At 41.6% G+C, this 17,476-nt stretch overlaps 2 protein-coding genes across 6 annotated transcripts; both read right to left on the bottom strand.

Annotated features, from left to right (window-relative positions):
* Nucleotides 1–613: 613 nt before the first annotated feature.
* On the bottom strand, nt 614–7,748 carry LOC133114042 (uncharacterized). Its single transcript, XM_061223238.1, has 7 exons — nt 7,624–7,748; nt 2,450–2,874; nt 2,253–2,312; nt 1,872–2,117; nt 1,215–1,259; nt 977–1,033; nt 614–657 (listed from the first exon to the last, which is right to left on the bottom strand). The coding sequence occupies exons 1-7, from the start codon at nt 7,665–7,667 to the stop codon at nt 614–616; spliced, it is 921 nt and encodes a 306-aa protein (XP_061079222.1). The 5' UTR covers nt 7,668–7,748.
* A 5,645-nt stretch (nt 7,749–13,393) lies between these two features.
* On the bottom strand, nt 13,394–16,944 carry pdap1b (pdgfa associated protein 1b). 5 transcript variants are annotated; one of them, XM_061224325.1, is made up of 7 exons: nt 16,927–16,944; nt 16,366–16,396; nt 15,848–15,939; nt 14,966–15,067; nt 14,749–14,867; nt 14,216–14,367; nt 13,394–13,994 (listed from the first exon to the last, which is right to left on the bottom strand). In XM_061224325.1, exons 1-7 carry the CDS (start codon nt 16,927–16,929, stop codon nt 13,939–13,941), a joined length of 555 nt encoding a protein of 184 aa, XP_061080309.1. In that variant the 5' UTR covers nt 16,930–16,944; the 3' UTR covers nt 13,394–13,938. The 5 variants fall into 5 exon arrangements, with proteins under 5 accessions (XP_061080309.1, XP_061080310.1, XP_061080313.1 ...); XM_061224326.1 differs by having other exon boundaries at nt 14,966–15,064; XM_061224329.1 differs by lacking the exon at nt 16,927–16,944 and adding an exon at nt 16,562–16,681.
* Nucleotides 16,945–17,476: the final 532 nt, after the last annotated feature.

Genomic DNA, 17,476 nt, shown 5'->3' with positions numbered 1-17,476 from the left:
GTCATTGGACTATTGATTGGAATCCAAGACAACCTTAAGACGCAAAGCTCTTCACACACGGAATAATCCGGCCCTGTTGGTCCGCGTGAGAGCCGAGTAGCTATGCTCCTGTGGCCTCTGCAGGCTTTTGCTTCCTGCCTTACTTAGCTGTTGCACCAGGGGTGCACAATGTACCTCAGGATTTAGTTTTGTGACCGCTCCATAAGACACACTTGTTCTATCCTCTACATGAGCACGGTAAAATCTTTAGGAAACGCTTGCATACTGTGGCTGTAGCAGATGCATATGCTTGATCTCAAATCTCAGATGAACATATGACGGATTAAAATATTAAGTCGGCACAAAGTTGTGAAACGGAGGGGCACCCTGCATTACACGGACAGTTTCACTTGTAGAAGAGACTATGGCACAGCTGCACCAGCTTAGCAGGCCAGTTCAGCCATTAAGAGCTGGTGTTGTCATGAAACCGAGGATCGGATTCCGCCCTCTTCGCCCACCCCTGATCCATACACTACATATGGTACACACCATTACACCAAATGTACACACTCACACACCCCCAATTCAGTTTAACAATTCTTTTTGGAAACCACATACCCCTTGTTCTATTCTTCTATATGAAAACGATGGCAACGACGACACCAATAGCAACGACACCTATAAGCACAAGAACAATCAGTTAATGGACACCTTTGTCAACAGGGAATCATAAGAATCATAACTCAGGGTTCAGTGCAAAAAGGCATGTTCCCTCTCCCCTTCCCCTTGCACTGCCTGCTACAGACATGGAGGTTGCCAGCTTGAATCCTGCATACATAGTAGCTGTAGGAAACTTCACATTACCTCCTGAAATGCCCCCAATAATTTCAGCACGATCTGAAAATGACAGAAAGAATAGATGAAATGGTTGATTTCTGAATGAGATCAGCAGAGAGATTCCTTCCTTCAGTTTCCTTTCCTTTTGCTCAGAACTTACCAGACGGAGGCCCGGTCTCTGCGGTTGTGGTGCTGGTGGTAGTGTTCACCAATGAGGCTGTGTAACAGATAAAAATGACAAAAATAAAAACTCTGTACATGCTGTCCCAACACCGTAGAAAGCAGAGAGGGTTATAGGTAAAGATCTACAGACAGCCTCTATGGTGCTCCAAAATGATCTCTATGTGTGAGTGCATGCATGTCAATCACTGATCTTCCAGCTCACAGAGAGCGCTTACTGGGGAGAGACTTGGGTCCGGGAAGCAGGTCAAGATCAGCGCAGGCTGCAGAAGAGGTCAGAAATGGTAAATGGTTAGGATTTGATCTCTATGTGTGTGCATTTATATAGAGCCTTTATCCAAAGCACTGTAAAATTGATGAAACACACACACACACACACACACACACAGATGTTGATTGGCTGCCACGCAAGGCACCAACCAGCTTATCGGGAGCATTTGAGGGTTAGGCGACACACACAATTCGACACACCCAGGCGGGATCAAACCAGCAACCGTCCAACTGCCAGACCACTACTCTTACCTGCTGAGCCAATGTTGCCCCGGTCATGATTACACAACTGACATATGATCGCACACATGTCCACAACACTACACACAGTCCGACAGATGGGGAAACCGCATTAAATTAAATCTCCCTTCATGAAAGTCGTGCAATGATTGCAAAAAAATGAAATAAACTGAGGAAAAAAATTAATAAATAACAGAAAAGCTGCCTGGGGCATTTTAAATGATGAACAATGTATGAATAGTTCAGCATTCTCAATTTTTACAACAGAATCATCTGCCAGATTTCCATATCCTACTGTCCCACCATCTCGACTCTACACCACAACAGCACAACACACAAACTGGATCAAGTACAGGAATACTCACACACATTCGCAGAGAGGAAAGCCTCCATGCCACCTGAAAGGCTGGCTTTCCCTTCAAAGGAAATGGGCTGGTCAGACTGTACCACAAGGCTTCCATTCAGCAGCTGACACGGCTCATCTGACTTCAGGCTGTCCTTGAAGCAGTTTTCGATTTCCGATGTTCCCTTCAGCCATATGAAGTCATCACCTTTGCATATTCTGAGGATATGTGTTGCGCAGGCAGAGTTCAGGCAGAGTGCACACTGCCCTGAGACACAGAAACAGAGAAGGGGTTCACGTGTTGACACGAGCGAAAAGAGCAGGGTTACACATGCACTTGTAAATTGCTTTGGATTCAAAGCATCTGCCAAATGACTAAAATTTAATGTAAATGTACACATACTTGCAGGGATCGGATTGGAGTTAACGGTAGATACCAATAACAGGAACAGGAGGGCGATGTCTGTAGAAAAATAAAAGTTGTATTGGAATGTCAGTCACTGAGAATCATTACTGATATGCATGCCGAAATGTCCTGTGCACTTGCTTACAGATAAAAACTACCAAAATAAATAAAACGTGCAAAAAACAAAATCTCACAATATCTTGTTGCTATTTTGAAGCTGAAGTCCTGCAGGCGCAACGGGGGCGCAGTGCGTTGGGTGCTTGCAGGATCTCCAGGTTTTACGTTCCGCCTCTTCCTGGAGGACACCTTCTCCTGCCCCGCAGTCGCGTCTGTGTGGGTGGCAAGGAGCAGAACTTCCATTTGCAGGACCTCCTCTTGAGGCGAAGGCTGTGACGCAGGCTCAGACTGGGAGTTTTCCGGAGCTTCCTGGACCCCCGATTCCACTTCTTCACCCTCCGTCTCCTCAGCTTCACCCTCCGTCTCTCCTGGCTCTACCTCCTCCGTTGTCTCCACAATGGTGAAATCTTCGTCCTGAATATGAGCCTTGGTCATCTCTTTCTCATCAGTTGGTTCAGGACAGCTGTGTGACGGGCCGGACCAGGGCCTGGGTCTCTCACCGCTGAGTTTTAGGAGACAGATAAAAATAGCAAGGAACGTTACTTCTCCCCCCCCAAAAAAAAAAATCTGTGAAAGCATTTGGTCTTCAGACACCACACAAAACAATTTATTTACACAATGCTGCTGGAGCCTATCCACTTAGTTATGATGCGTTGTGTGTTCAGAGATTCTCTTCTGCGTACCACTGTTGTACTGTGTGGTTATTTGCGTTACTGTCACCTTCCTGTCAGCTTTGACTAGTGTGGCCTTTCTCCTCTGACCCCTCTCATTAACAACACATTTCTGCCTACAGAACTGCTACATTCTCTCTGTGCGTGAAGATCCCAGGAGATCAGCAGTTTCTAAGATACTGAAACCACCCTGTCAGGCACCAACAATCATTCCATGGTCAAAGTCACTTTGATCACTTTTCCCCCCCATTCTGTCATTTGATCTGAAAAACAGCTGAACCTCTTGACCACTTCAGCATGCTTTTATGAATTCAGTTGCTGTTACATACAGTTTCCATCCATTCATATTGGTACAAAATCTTCTCTTAAAGGGATCACATAGTCAACCCACCTTTCCCAGCATTTCAAAAATTTGTCAATTTGTAAATTTACTGAGAAAGTGATCTTTTCCATCACATACATTTCTATTACAATATCTAGCTAGTTATCAATATTAGGCCTTTCAGGAAGTAACCATTTCCGTGTCACTGCTTTTTTACTTGCTGCTAAAAGTATGCCCATTAAATATTTATCTTTACTCCCCAAACCAAGGGATTCCCCAAGTCCCCAAGTATAGAGCTTTGCTTTCAAAGGGTACTTTCATCATAAATATATTTTGAAGGGCTTCTCGTATCTCTTCCCAGTATTCTTTAATTTTGAGGCAAGACCAAAATATGTGGTGGTGATCAGCAATCATGCTGTACTGTCTCCAGCACATTGGGGCCTCGGTAGAGAAATGGGCCTTTTGTACAGGGGTGGTGAAATATCTAATAACATTTTTCCAGCAGAATTCCCGCCAAGTCAGGGATCTAGTAGAAGCCCATTGAAAGCCACAGATGCCCAACCATTCCTCATCGGAGATCTCCATCTCACCATCTCCTTCCCATTTATCCCGTATATATAGTGTTGAATGTTGTTTTAATTTTAGGAGTCCTCTATATAGTCTTGAAATAATCCCAGTTTTTCTGCTTTATAAGCTTTTGTGAAGGTCTCCACTATTTCATTTCCATTGTTATCATCACCCCTATTCTTAATATGCTGGTCAAAAAAGTGTCTCATTTGAAGATACCTGTAAAAATCGTGATTTCCCAGAGCATATTTTTCTTTTAACATTTGAAAGCTATGAAGATCCCTTTTATATTACAAAAACCTTGAATCTACCATCAGATTTATTAGGCGTAAATGCTGAGTCAAAAGCGCACCATTTTAATATTCCTACATTATTGTCTAGTTTATATTCTTTAATGATGTCTTTCCATATTTTGCAGTGGTAGTTTTATCCAAGGGTTATCAATATTGGTAATATATCTAGGGAGTTCTTTATCAGCTATTATTGCCTGTAAAGGTGTATTGCCTATTGTTTTGCTCTCGATATCCTTTCATCTGGCACTATAATGTGGGTTACACCAGAAAATCGGAGTTCTAATCTGAGCAGCATAATAATAGTCTTTCAGACACGGTAAAGCTAGCCCTCCCCCCTTTAGGTAGCTGCAATGTTTTGAATTTTACCCTGGGTTTCTTCCCCTGCCAAACAAATCTAGATAGCATCTTGTCCCATTCCAAAAACTGTTTCAGGGGGACCTCAACTGGGAGTGTTTGGAATAAAAGTATAGGTAGAATATTCATTTTTATTGATTCAATTCTAGAACTCAAACTCAAAAAAAGGATTAGGTTCCATCTCATTATATCAGCTTTGATTTTGGAGTTCATGGGGCCATAGTTGATCTCAGATAGTTTTGAAATGTCTTTAGGTAGTGATACTCCCAGATATCTTATTGACTCTGTGTGCCACTTCAGTGGATACTTACTTTTAATTGTATTTGGAGGATTATAATTATATGTCATTAGTTGGGTTTTTTTAACATTCAATTTGTACCCCGATAAGCGGCCAAATTCTTCCAGCTTTGTCATCAACTTTAGAAAGGCAGTGGAGGGATCTTCTAAAAATATCAAGACATCATCTGCGTAAAGTGCTATTTTCTACTCGGCATCGTCCATATTAATACCCTTAATTCTCCTGTTTTGTCTTATGTCTTGGGCTAAGGGCTCAATATATAAGGCAAAGAGCAGTGGGGACCATGGACACCCTTGACGTGTGCCTCTCTCCAACTCAATGGGGTCTGACAAGTGGCCATTTATTTTTATTCCAGCATTGGGTTTATTGTATAATGCCTGAATACTTTTTATGATCTCCAAATTTATACAAAACCTTGTAGAAGTATATCCAGCTGACGGAATCAAAAGGTTTTTCAGAGTCTAAACTAATTTAAATTGCCTCTAGTTTATTCCTTCTTATATGGCTCAAGATAAGTAATGTACGTCTAATATTGTCTTGGGTCTGTCGGTGTCGTATGAAGCCTGTCTGATCATAATGTATTAATTGGGGTAGTATATTTTCCATCCTTTTAGCCATAATAGATGTATATAATTTATAGTCCACATTAAGGACCGATACCGGCCTATATGAACCACACTCTGATCTATTTTTACCTTCTTTAGGGATAACAGAAACTATAGCTCCTTTCCATGAGGGTGGAGTCTCTGCATTATGCAAGGCCCAATTACAGGTAGTGAGCAAACTAGGGAGTAGTTCTGTTCTAAATGCCTGATATGATTCTGAGCTAAAGCCATCTGTACCAGGTGATTTGTTTGCCTTTAGTCTAGTAATTGCAGCATTTAACTCTTCAGCTGTTATTTCTGAGGTCAGTGCAATGTTCTGTTCCTCAGTGACCAAGGGTAAGTTTAGAGAGTCCAAAAAATGTTCTATTTGTTGTTCATTTTCAGTTTTTGATCAAGAGTATAATTTCTTATAGAATGACTCAAAAGCCCACTAATTTATCATGTATTATATTTATTCTTGTGTCCCTTATTTTATATATTGTGCTATCTGCTTGTTGTTTCTGTAGCCTTCTTGTTAATAACTTCATAGACCTTGGGCCAGATTCATAGTACCTCTGCTTAGTGAACAACATCCTCTTCTCAGTTTCTTGGGTATAAATAATATTAATCTTTTTTTTTTCCTCTCAGTTATTAGGGTCTAGATTTTCCTTATGAGTTTTTTCTAGAATTTTACGCTGATTTTGTAATTCTTTTAGTTTTTCTTGTCTTAGCCTTTTCTTCATTGATGTTGTTGCGATTATTTTACCTCTAAGTACTGCTTTTGCAGCATCCCGTAAAATTGGACGGGACACCTCCCCATTATCATTTTCTTCCAGATATATCCAAATTTCCTGTTTCATACTTTCTTTAAAGGTTGGATCATTAATTAGGCTAGAATTTAATTTCCATAAATTATTATTTGGCCTATTTTCTAAATGTAGGGATAAATAAATGGGGGCATTGTCTGATAGGTCTATTGTTCCTATATCACAGACTTTCACCCTGTGTCTATCCCTGTTAAATATATAAAAATAGTCTATTCTTGTATAGACCGAGTGTGGGGCAGAGAAGTGTGTATAATCACGACCAGAAGGGTAGAGATCTCTCCAAACATCCACGATGCCAGTATCCCCCATCGATGTGCATATTTTCTTATGCAATGTCCCTACCTGTCTAATATTATTCTTTGATACATCGAGCTTAGGCTGTAAATGAACATTAAAATCTCCTCCGCAAATTAATATTCCCTGAGTTTCAGAGGTGATCAAGTCGAATACCCTCTTGAAAAACTGTATATTACTTCCGGGGGGTGCGTAAATATTAAATAAAGTTACAAGGTTTCCATTGATTTTCTCCTTTACCAAGACAAAACAGCCTTCTTTATCCTTCATTTCAGATAAATATTCAAATGTTACTTTGTTAGATATTAGTATTGCAACCCCCCTCCTATGACCAGGTCGATAAGACGAAAAGATGTTTGTGAATGCCATTCTTTTAAGTTTAACATGTTCCACGTAATTTAAATGCGATTCTTGAAGATACGCGATTTGTACCTGATCTCTTTTCAACTTAATTTTACATTACATTACATTATTGGCATTTTGCAGACGCTCTTATCCAGAGCGACGTACAACAAAGTGCATACCCATAACCAGGGATAAGTTTGCTGAAAGACCCTAGAGGGAAGTACAATTTCAATTGCTACCTGTACAACAAAGATAAGGACGAGGGCCTTTTTTTTTTTTTTTGAGAACAAAGAAACAAACAAACAGAGCAAAAGTGACCAAAGTTAACTATCCAAACACTGCTTACCTAGCCAACTAAGAATACCAATACACAATGCAAGTCACAGACACAACAATTAAGGTTCACAGGGAGGTAGGGAGGGATGGGGAGAGGTGCTGCTTGAAGAGTTAATTCCATTAACATTGAAGGAAACTATCTTTACACCGTAGGCATCAGCAGCCATGTTCACTTAAAGTAAAACTTAAATATTCTCCTGTCATCTGAAAACCAAAAGACACTTGCGATATCTTCCTTGGTAAAACTGGTACATTGCCAACATAAATGTAAAAACTGTAATTGTGCGTTTGTTTAAATTGGAGGAAACAACGGGAGCTACATTTCTGACATGATGTAACAGAGACGATTTCAGTTATTACCTCCATTCAGTCCGTTGTTCACAGGAGAACAAAAATATGAACATTCTGAGTAGCTTGCCAAAGGCTGAAGCAGTATACTGTAACGGTCCGGTTTAAACGGAGGCAGAGACGTCAGCTTATCTTTAAGAACAGTATTGTCGAGAAGCACACTCGTGGTCACCCAGAAGAACAACTCGGTCCGACCCGGAAACACATCCCCTCACCCACGCACGCGCTCTCTTCCCCGACCCACATGACCTACGTCACTCCCAAACAGGGATGCTACACTACCCCCCCCCCCCCGTACAAAGTTCCTCGACCTCAAGGAATAGCCCATAACGGGAATGTTTTTTTTTTTTTTACAACAGACAGACTATTTTCACATAGTTTCTTCCAGTCCAGCACCCTCCTCCTCGACTGGGGCCCCCTGGGAGACAGGGGGACTGGGAGGGGGACCCGGGTATGTACACCCCTTGTGGCACACGCAGGGAATCGGATGGGGGCGGAGCGCCCTGAGGGGAGGGAGAGGCTACCTGTGCACCCATGTCAGGGAGAGGGGGGCCCCCCCGGTAGGGGGCCAGTCTGTCCCTATGGAGCGCCACCTTCCTTCCCCGAGGAGGCATCTGCACACGGTATACGACCTCTCCCAGTTTCTCCAGTACCTTGCAGGGCCCCGTCCACTTGCTGTCGAGTTTAGGGGACTGACCCTTCTTTCGTTTTGGGTCGTAGACCCAGACCAGTTCTCCCGGTGCAAGGTTCCGGCCCCGAGTCTTTACGGCGTAGTTGCGTTTTTGCTTCATGCCGGCCTCCTCCAGCCGACCCCGGGCGAAGCTGTGGGCCGAGTCGAGGCGGTCCTGCAGCTTCCTGGCGTAGTGCACTCCGTGGACTCCTGTACAGCGGAGCGGCACGCCATAAGCACCATGGGCAGGTGTTGGTCCCAATCCCGCTGGCCCCCAATCCCCCAATCCCCCCCCCCCCCACAATGTCCACCGCAACCCTTTCCATGGGGCACCCTACGGGGAACTGTTGGAGTGGAGCATGCGAGCGCCTGGTTGGCCCTTTGCGTGCCACACAGATGTCGCAGCGGCGGCAGAAGTCGTCGACGTCTCTCTTTTGACGCCCCCAGTGAAAGCTTTGTCGGAGGCGGCGAAGAGTCTTAGTAACCCCGAAGTGCCCTGACCCTTCTACCCCATGCATGGCTTTCAGCACTGCCTCTTGAAGGCCCTTTGGGACCACCACCTGCCACTGTTCCTCCCCGGTAGCTGCTACCTTGAACGCCCGCTGCAACACCCCTCCGGTCAGCCGCAGCGAATCAAACATGGACCACAGTATTTTGGTGGTCTTGGAGAGGGGCGCCACCTCCTCCCACGGGGAACGCCTCTGGGCCTCCACCCACTGCAGGACAGGCTGTAGGTCTGGGTCCTTCCCCTGCTCGAACCTCCATTCGGCATCCCCTACGGTATGGTGGGAATTTTAATTTATTCCTGTAAGAAAACACTCAGAGACAGAGACAGTAAATAAAATCCAATCTTTACGATGCGCATCGGGTCCAAGTTACATGCAAAGACAAGGACAGAGGTTTCACTCCTTTGTCTGGATATATGTATGCGTGGAGCGCAACAAATGTACGCCCCAAAATGATTAAACATTCCCAATTATCAATATTCAAAGACAATCCACCACTCTTCTCCTTACAACAGTTAGTTTATTCATATCTACCCCCTTCAAGGTACTGCTTATGCAGATATGTGTCCTCAAAAACGTTCCCACGATGGATACGCAGGGGCCTGCGCACCTGCGCATTCCCTACACGTGAGAAATGTATCTTATGTTGTTTTAACTCCCGATGTCTAGGGGGAGGACAATCTCCACGGTAGCCTCCATGGCGAGGACTTATGTTTTTGCTACCGTAGGCTCTCAGGCACCAAGACGAGAAAATGCAGAACACAGTTTTGCCGTAGCCTTGGAGGCCAACAGTACAGAAAGGGAGAGACATCTCAATTCAGTTACAGAAAATAATATTCATTAGCACAAAGCAAGTTATGATACTTTAATAAGTGTGTATGCTCTCGATCACCCCAGCATAAGCAACCAATAATAGTACAAGCAATTAGTAAAGGATAAGCAATTAATAATATGATAAGCAATTAATAATTAAATAATCACATGAATATATAATTTCAACAACTGAGGGAGAAGGCAGTTTTGTAGTCGGTACACCATGCGGGAAGTCTGGTAGCCAGGAAAGCTGTCAGTGGGGCAGAAGTACAGGCGGACGGTAGGCAGGCTCCGGGTCAATGACGGTGCAAGAGTCAAGACCGAAGTCTGCTCCGCGGGGTAAAAGCACAAAAACAGCAGGCAAAGTCGTGGTACAGGCAGCGATGGTCAACAAAACAGAAGTCAATAAACAATGGTCAATTGTAACGGCTCGTAACAGGTAGACAATGGCTTGGTATAACTGCTCAGGACGAACAGGAGGCAAACAATTTCGCACAAACATGACATGAAACTGAGCTTATATGCAGGTGTAGACAGGTGTAGACAATTAGTTTGAGAGCAGCAAGAGAATGGAAATCAGGTGTGGAGGATTGACAAGTTAACAAGGTAATTAGTAATCGTTAGTAATAAACCTATCCTGCCCTAGCATTAGTAAATTAGTAAATGACATGCACAAGAAACGTAAGGTAACATGAACACATGATTAGAATGTTAGTATTACCCAATCCTGATCTAGCATTAGTAGGTTAGATTACAATTAGGGTGTCAGGGACAGAAAGGGAGAGAGAAAGCAGGAATGCAAGGTTTGCAGAAAGACACGAAAAAGTGTATGCTAAATCAATGAACAGTACAACATAACATGAAACATAAATTGTGACATAACCAGTTTGCAAAACAATGACAATAAACTATATAACATGACATGGCAAGACTAACAATTAAATCGTAACAACTAAACCTGAAACATAACATGACATGAAACATAAAAACGTGGTGAGACTAGACTAACATAATATGTGACATGACAATAACATAACCAAGACAATAACTAAACATAAAACATGACATGACAAACAAGAAACGTGACAGAAAGGTTAAGACAGCTCAGCTTTCATAGAGTGACAGAAAATATTAAGGCGGGTTAAGAGAGACAATGTGATGTTATATGACAAATGATTGGTTAGCTATAATGTATAAAGACTAGGATACTTCCTACTATTACTTTGGAATTCTCTGGTCTCTGGAAGCTCTGGAAGTTCTCTGTAGCACACAGACTCCCCAGATTAATCTGTTTTATTTTAAACTAAAGATTTGTAATGAGCAACTATTGACTCTTAATATGTAATTGGTAAATGGTAAATGGTTGGCATTTATATAGCGCCTTTATCCAAAGCACTGTACAATTGATGCTTCTCATTCACCCATTCATACACACACTCACACACCAACGGCAATTGGCTGCCATGCAAGGCGCCAACCAGCTTGTCAGGAGCATTCGGGGGTTAGGTGTCTTGCTCAGTGACACAGCCCGGACGGGGGATCAAACCGGCAACCCTCCGACTGCCAGACGATTACTCTTATGGCCTGAGCCATGTCGCCCCTTATTACTGCCTATACAACTTCACCCACGTAAAAAGGGACGAGGAGGAAAAGCAACACAAAATATTTCCTCAACAGAACTCACGTGCACACACAGCGGTCTACATTCTAAAGCTCCACTTTGCCCTCCCTAGTATTATCTGACTTGCCATAGACAACCGTTTTAGATGCAGTGTAGCATGAAAGTGTTCATGGGAAAATGTAGCCTGATAACTATTTTGTAATGTAATTTCCTTTTGCAAACAAGTTAACATTAAGCAGTGTCTTGTGATACTGGAAGTAATGTTCCACCCAATCGTTGTAAATGTAGCCTACGGAGTGATACAAAAAACAAAGCTACCCTGTTGACGCCTTCAGCGATAGCTAGCTAGCAAACGAGCACAACTTGCACATCCACCGTTATCCACCGTGCTGGGTTGAGTTCCAACAATAAATATGTACCGCAAAAACTTTCATCCAATCCCATTACGGAGGTATATTCAGCCCACGCCTGAACGAAGCCTCCCATTATGTTAAAATGTTATGCCTAGGATCAGATTGCCAAATTCAAACCGAACTCAGTTCCCTCCACATATTGTATATAATTCATATTACATGCATTTTCATATCTTCATAATTCAACAATATGGCCTTTTCTTTGCCCCAAATGCTAAAATGTCGGTTTTGTCTTGGTTCCAGTGGAGGAAGTTTTCAGACATCCAAGTTTCTATATCAGAAGCTTGGCAATATTTAGATTTTACGCACCTGTTGCATTGCCTACTTTGTCTACCCTGGACATCATGATGGACATTGTTGAGATGGAGACCATAAAATGTTTTCAATTTTTGGTTGAGAGTGCCTTCTCTTGGTTGAGAGACTACAGGAGGTTCATTTTTAAGGGACTCACTTTCAACCCTAGAGAAGATCAATCACTACCCTCAATACATCCTCTACATGATGTCCGTCGTCAAGGAGGCAGAATCTCCCTGACAGTATATCTAGTGGCCATTGGAAATTTCTGCAGCAGAACCACTCAGAGTGAAATGCGTCAGGTCTGTTTTCCCAGCCCAGATTTTGTGTGTATTATCAGATTTCACAGAAACATTCTGTAAATCTAGTTCCTGCAGGGAAAAATTTTTCAGGGCGTGATGGACAAAAAAGGTTGTAAAGTTTAATACTGCATGGGAAGTGCTACCAGAGAAGGCTTTGGTTCTTTGGACATTCCTTTTAGCCTCTACAATGCTCTTGCCATCACTCTGATACAAGTCAATCTTGGTCATTATGTCCAGAAGACCTTTTTCAGGAACTCAGCAGGCACTTTTACGTATTTCTGCATAACTTATGTATAACTGTGACCTGGCCATTCAGTTTTGTATCCAACTAGTGGTTTGCATCTTCTAGTGTAGCCTCTGTAGATGGGTTTGTAAAGTTGTATGCGGACAGTAGTCACTGACACATCCACACCTGCCTCCTGAAGAGTGTTTCTGATCGGTCACAGGTGATTGGGGTTTTTTCTTCACTACTGTTGAGGTCTTCCTTGGTCTACCTGTCCCCTTGCAAGACACCAGTGCTGTCTTTCTTCTTAATGAGGTTCCAAACAGTTTATTTTAGTAAGCCCATTGTTTGGCCAATATCTCGGCTTTGTTTCTTATTTCTCAGCCTCATACTGGCTTCCGTGACTGTCATTGGGATTGTCACCTCTGGTCCTCACACCAATAAGGCTCCAAAGGCAATCAAAAGCCTAGAATCAAGACTAGATACCGAAAGCTTTCTTATACTTGCACTAGGGAAGCGATTGAGTACACCTGACTAATGAGAACTGAGAAGCCAACTGTCCAATTAGTTATGGTCACCTAAAATGGGGGGGGGGACTTTACTGGGTACTACTACAAGCTTTCTTTTTCATGTGCACATGGTTCACTTCCAGTACTTATATGGTGTTTTAAGTACTATTATTTAGATATTGATAAAAGTAATTTAAAAAATGTTTCAATGAGCACATGTATGTAATGTACAATACAAACACCTTTTTTTGAATGAAACAGTTTGGCATATTACACAATCAGGAACATAATATTTGGAACAGAACTACATCATATCAGTATCATGAATGCACACGTACCTCACATGGACTTAACTGAAAGGACAGTCCATGTTTTTCTGTGCAAGACACCAGACAAAGATGTAAACCATCAACATGTCGTGCTAACCAAAATACACTCACATTCCCCAATTTATTCAACAGGAATATCACATGGCTGTGAATTTGGAGAAGTAAAGAAAAGGATTTTGAGTTCCTTCATCATGAGCAAATGGCATAACACAAAAGAATACAAATTATCTTTTTGTACTGCACGCCAGCACTTTTGTGATATGACAAATGTAACGTGCAAAATTTAAAAATGTTGTCACTTTCTCAGGATGACCTCAAAAGAAAATAATGTAAATATAGAACACTGATATATTAAGAAATATATGTGCATTAGTATTTACAGGAGGAGAATGGGGCATTATTCATGGAAAACTACTTTAGCAGATCTCAAAGGCCCCTTCAAGGCACTGTCCTGGAAGAGAGAATGACTGCCTTTTGAATCTTTTAAATTCACACTGCTCAATATTTCTCCCATGTCCAAATGAACATAAATTATAATACAAGTGAAACCTTCATAAATTATCTCTTTTTAAAAATAGTAAGGTGAACAAATTCATTTCGCATTAGTCCATATGTCCGGGAATACACGTCTCCCAATAAATTATTCATCATTTCAGAGACAGCGTGTGGAGTCCTTTTGCTGCTGCTGCTGCGGCCTCTTTCGCTGTAAAGAATGGATAATGGCCGTGTTAAACACAAGCATCAGACAAGCCTAACCCTAAGCCAGTCTGTCAGTCTTAGATTCAAGTAAAATACCAGTTGAACAACAATTTAAAAATCTGTCACTCTTACACAAATAATTTCATTGACATTTCAGAAAATAAACAATGGGTGTTGATGTATGGGGGAATAATAGTCTGAGAATTGCAAGAGCAAAGCACCCACCTTTCCTCTCTTCCTCCTTTTTCCGGGCTGCATCCTCCCGCTGTTTTTTGATTATTGCTAATCGTGCAAGGTCTGCTTTGGCCTGATCTGTTTTCCCAGCTAAATGCATTTTCATGTATCTCTCTTTGGCCTTCTGCTTTTCAATTTCTTCTCTGTCGAAAAAAGCAAGTTCTGAATTCATGTACAGCACTAGAACAGAGGACAAGTGCAAAATAAAAATCAAGCCTGCTTGAACCCAGGACCTACAGGGCTCTACTGTGACGGTGAGCTTTCATTAGCCTACATCCAGGCATCTAACCTTCAGTTACAAATAATCATGACGTGGAAATTTCAGTTGCCTTCCCAACTGGAAGAACTGAGCTGGAAGGTGGGTTAATCAACAGGTAGAGTTGAGTTTAGCAGCCTGGCCACTTTATATTCAGTGTTGTAGCACAAATATTCTCAATTCCCACCAACAACTATCAACGCTAGCGCTTGGTGGGACTATACAAGTCTAAATGCTAACCGTGGCACTCCTGTGAGACTTACAGTACCTTTCTCTCCTGGAAAGCGGTTGGGGTCCCTCCAATTCTAATTCCGTCACTTTCTTTGTTTTCTGCACAACTCGATTTGGGTTCTCAATGTCTATCAATCCCTCCACACCTTTTCTCTTCTGTAGAAGACAGGGTAAAATCCACAAATAGACTTACATTCAACCTTCACTTTTCGGCCAGCCATTATTAAAAAATAAATTGTCAATTTTGGAGTTACCTGAGAGCTGTCCTCATCGCTGTCTTCGGAGTCGGATTTGGCCTCCTCAATTTTCTCCTCAACCTGACTATCGTTCAATGCGGCCCCTTCCTCTTCCTCCTGCTTTAGACCAAAGCAGTCAGTCAGTCTCAGCATGGTGCATACCACTGCACAGTAGATATTTCCCAGATGGATTTTTTTTTAATGTTAGCAGAGGAAATAAAATGCTAGGAAGTGTGGAATAACTTCCTGTCCATAAATAAGGTCGTACATTTAATAATAGCAGAGTACAGTGACGCCATTAGATGAATTACACATTAAGAATCAGATCATAAAATAAATAACCACCTGTTTTGTATTACTTGTATAGCTATTCAAGCATGATAAATGCTGAATCTCTGCTGTAGGAAAATGTGTGGGTACAGCAGCTTCATGAAGCTTTGGTTTCATTTGTCATTTGGTTACATTTGAGTATTCGGTAAAACTTTTGACGTAAGGCTGAGATAACACTGTCATACACATGGCATAACAGTTGTCACGAGATGGCATAACAGTGTCAGTGTACGTTAAATTACAGTGCCATGATAAAGTATTTACCCCGTCCCTGATTTCCTCTATTACTGCACATTTGTCACACTGAATGGTTAAAGATCTTTATACAAACTCTAATATCAGACAAATGGAACCAGAGTAATTACCATTTATTTCATGAAAAAAGTGAAAGCCCCATTAAACTTAATAAGTGGTTGCACCACTTTTAGCCACAATATTTCCAACCAAACCTTTCCTATAATTTGATATAAGTCCTTCTCATCATTGTGGAGGAATTATAGCCAACTCGTCTTGGCAGAACTACTGCGATTCAGTTCAAACATACAGTTCAAACATGAACTTCAATATCACCTTCTTTCGTTCTTTCTCGGCTTTCATTTGTGCATCTATCTCTTCCGGGCTTGTGTATGTCCTCATCCGTCCCTTGTGACCCCCCTTTCTACCTGAAACAGTATATTGGAACAGCGGTTTGCTTGGTACAAACGTTAAAAAGCTTCTAGTAATATTAACAATATAAACTTCTATATCAGTATGATACTGTCGCGAACATTATCAAGTAGCTAGGATTGACATAGCTGAACTTGTGTTAGAACAGTGTTAGAAGCTGGATTCAGGTGGCTTCAGTGGCCAATTTATAGTTAATCTAACTTAGTTACGTTACGTGACGTTATATGTACAATACAACCAGCTACCACCTCCTGCAAAACATTATGCGTCAATTGCAGCGTGTTTGGTTTGGAGTTTCAACCTCAGGTTTCAAACCCTAAACCAGTTTACTCAATTACAACAACAACAGCTACCCAAATTTGGAAATAAGCACTATATATGATCCAGTCTATGTTGTAACGTTAATACAGTTCTGTGCTCACGTGTTTCATGCTGCTTTCCTACTCCGAGATGCTGAAACGTTGAAACTAGTTAGCTGGCTGTAGACAGATGGTATTTTATTTAAACAGCCACTCAGACATTTGGCAATTTAGCGAACTTAGCTAACTTTAGACCAACATTAGTGCAACATTTCCAAAGTTGACTGAAGATAACGTCTCACTGATTATAAACACTTACCTCCCTTAGGCATTGTAATGAATTTTCCTTTTAACCACTATTAGCGAAAAATATAACAAAAAAGGGTAAATATACCCAACTACTTTTCACTGCCCAAGTATAGCTCATCAGCCGGAGAACCCACATACGCAACGTTCTAAAGCTGCCCACTAGCTATCCTTATTAATAATAAAACTTATGTTTTATCTATGGATAAAATAAATAATAACAATATATGCTTGCGTTTTAAAATAAACGTCTAACCTTAACAACATGTCATAATATTGCACCTAATAGTACATGTAAGCAAACAATATTCAATATTTATCAGGCAATATCTTGGTTAACTAGCCTGATGCAATCCAACAAGACTATGAGCAACACACCATTTCCCAGTGAAACACTGATGGTAAAGAACGCACAACAAAGTTGAAAGAATTAACAAATACATTTTTTGTCATTCAAATTAAATCTGCATTATCAGTCACGGCCCACTGATGTAAAAGTTAAATCGAACCTCAAATTCTGGTTAATTACGTATTTTGTTTGAGACGAATATACACCATAAAAGACCCTATTTATATTTGGATGACGACATAAGCAACCGACTAATAACAAGACACGAAACAAACAACGAAACGATCCCGAGGATCCTGCCTTTATGATATGTGCTATAACTGTATTCAAAACGATGCCAAACATTAGAAGGAGCAGAAAGGATCCTCCAGACGGGTGGGAACTAATAAAGCCCACTCTGGATGAACATGACAAAAAAATGCGTTTGCGAGTTCGGTAGCTTGGAAGCTATTGCAAGCTCTTCCAGCAAATAAATTCATGTGGATATTTCAAACACATGCAGTAATCAGATATGCCTCGTTTAAGTCAGACATCAGTTGTTAAGTTAATTAATTCATACTGGTTGTTTATAATAAACAT

The sequence above is a fragment of the Conger conger genome, chromosome 16, assembly GCF_963514075.1.
Source record: "Conger conger chromosome 16, fConCon1.1, whole genome shotgun sequence".
NCBI classification, from domain to species: domain Eukaryota; kingdom Metazoa; phylum Chordata; class Actinopteri; order Anguilliformes; family Congridae; genus Conger; species Conger conger.
Note: the sequence above shows the minus strand (reverse complement) of the source record. Positions and strands in the feature narration are given on the sequence as shown.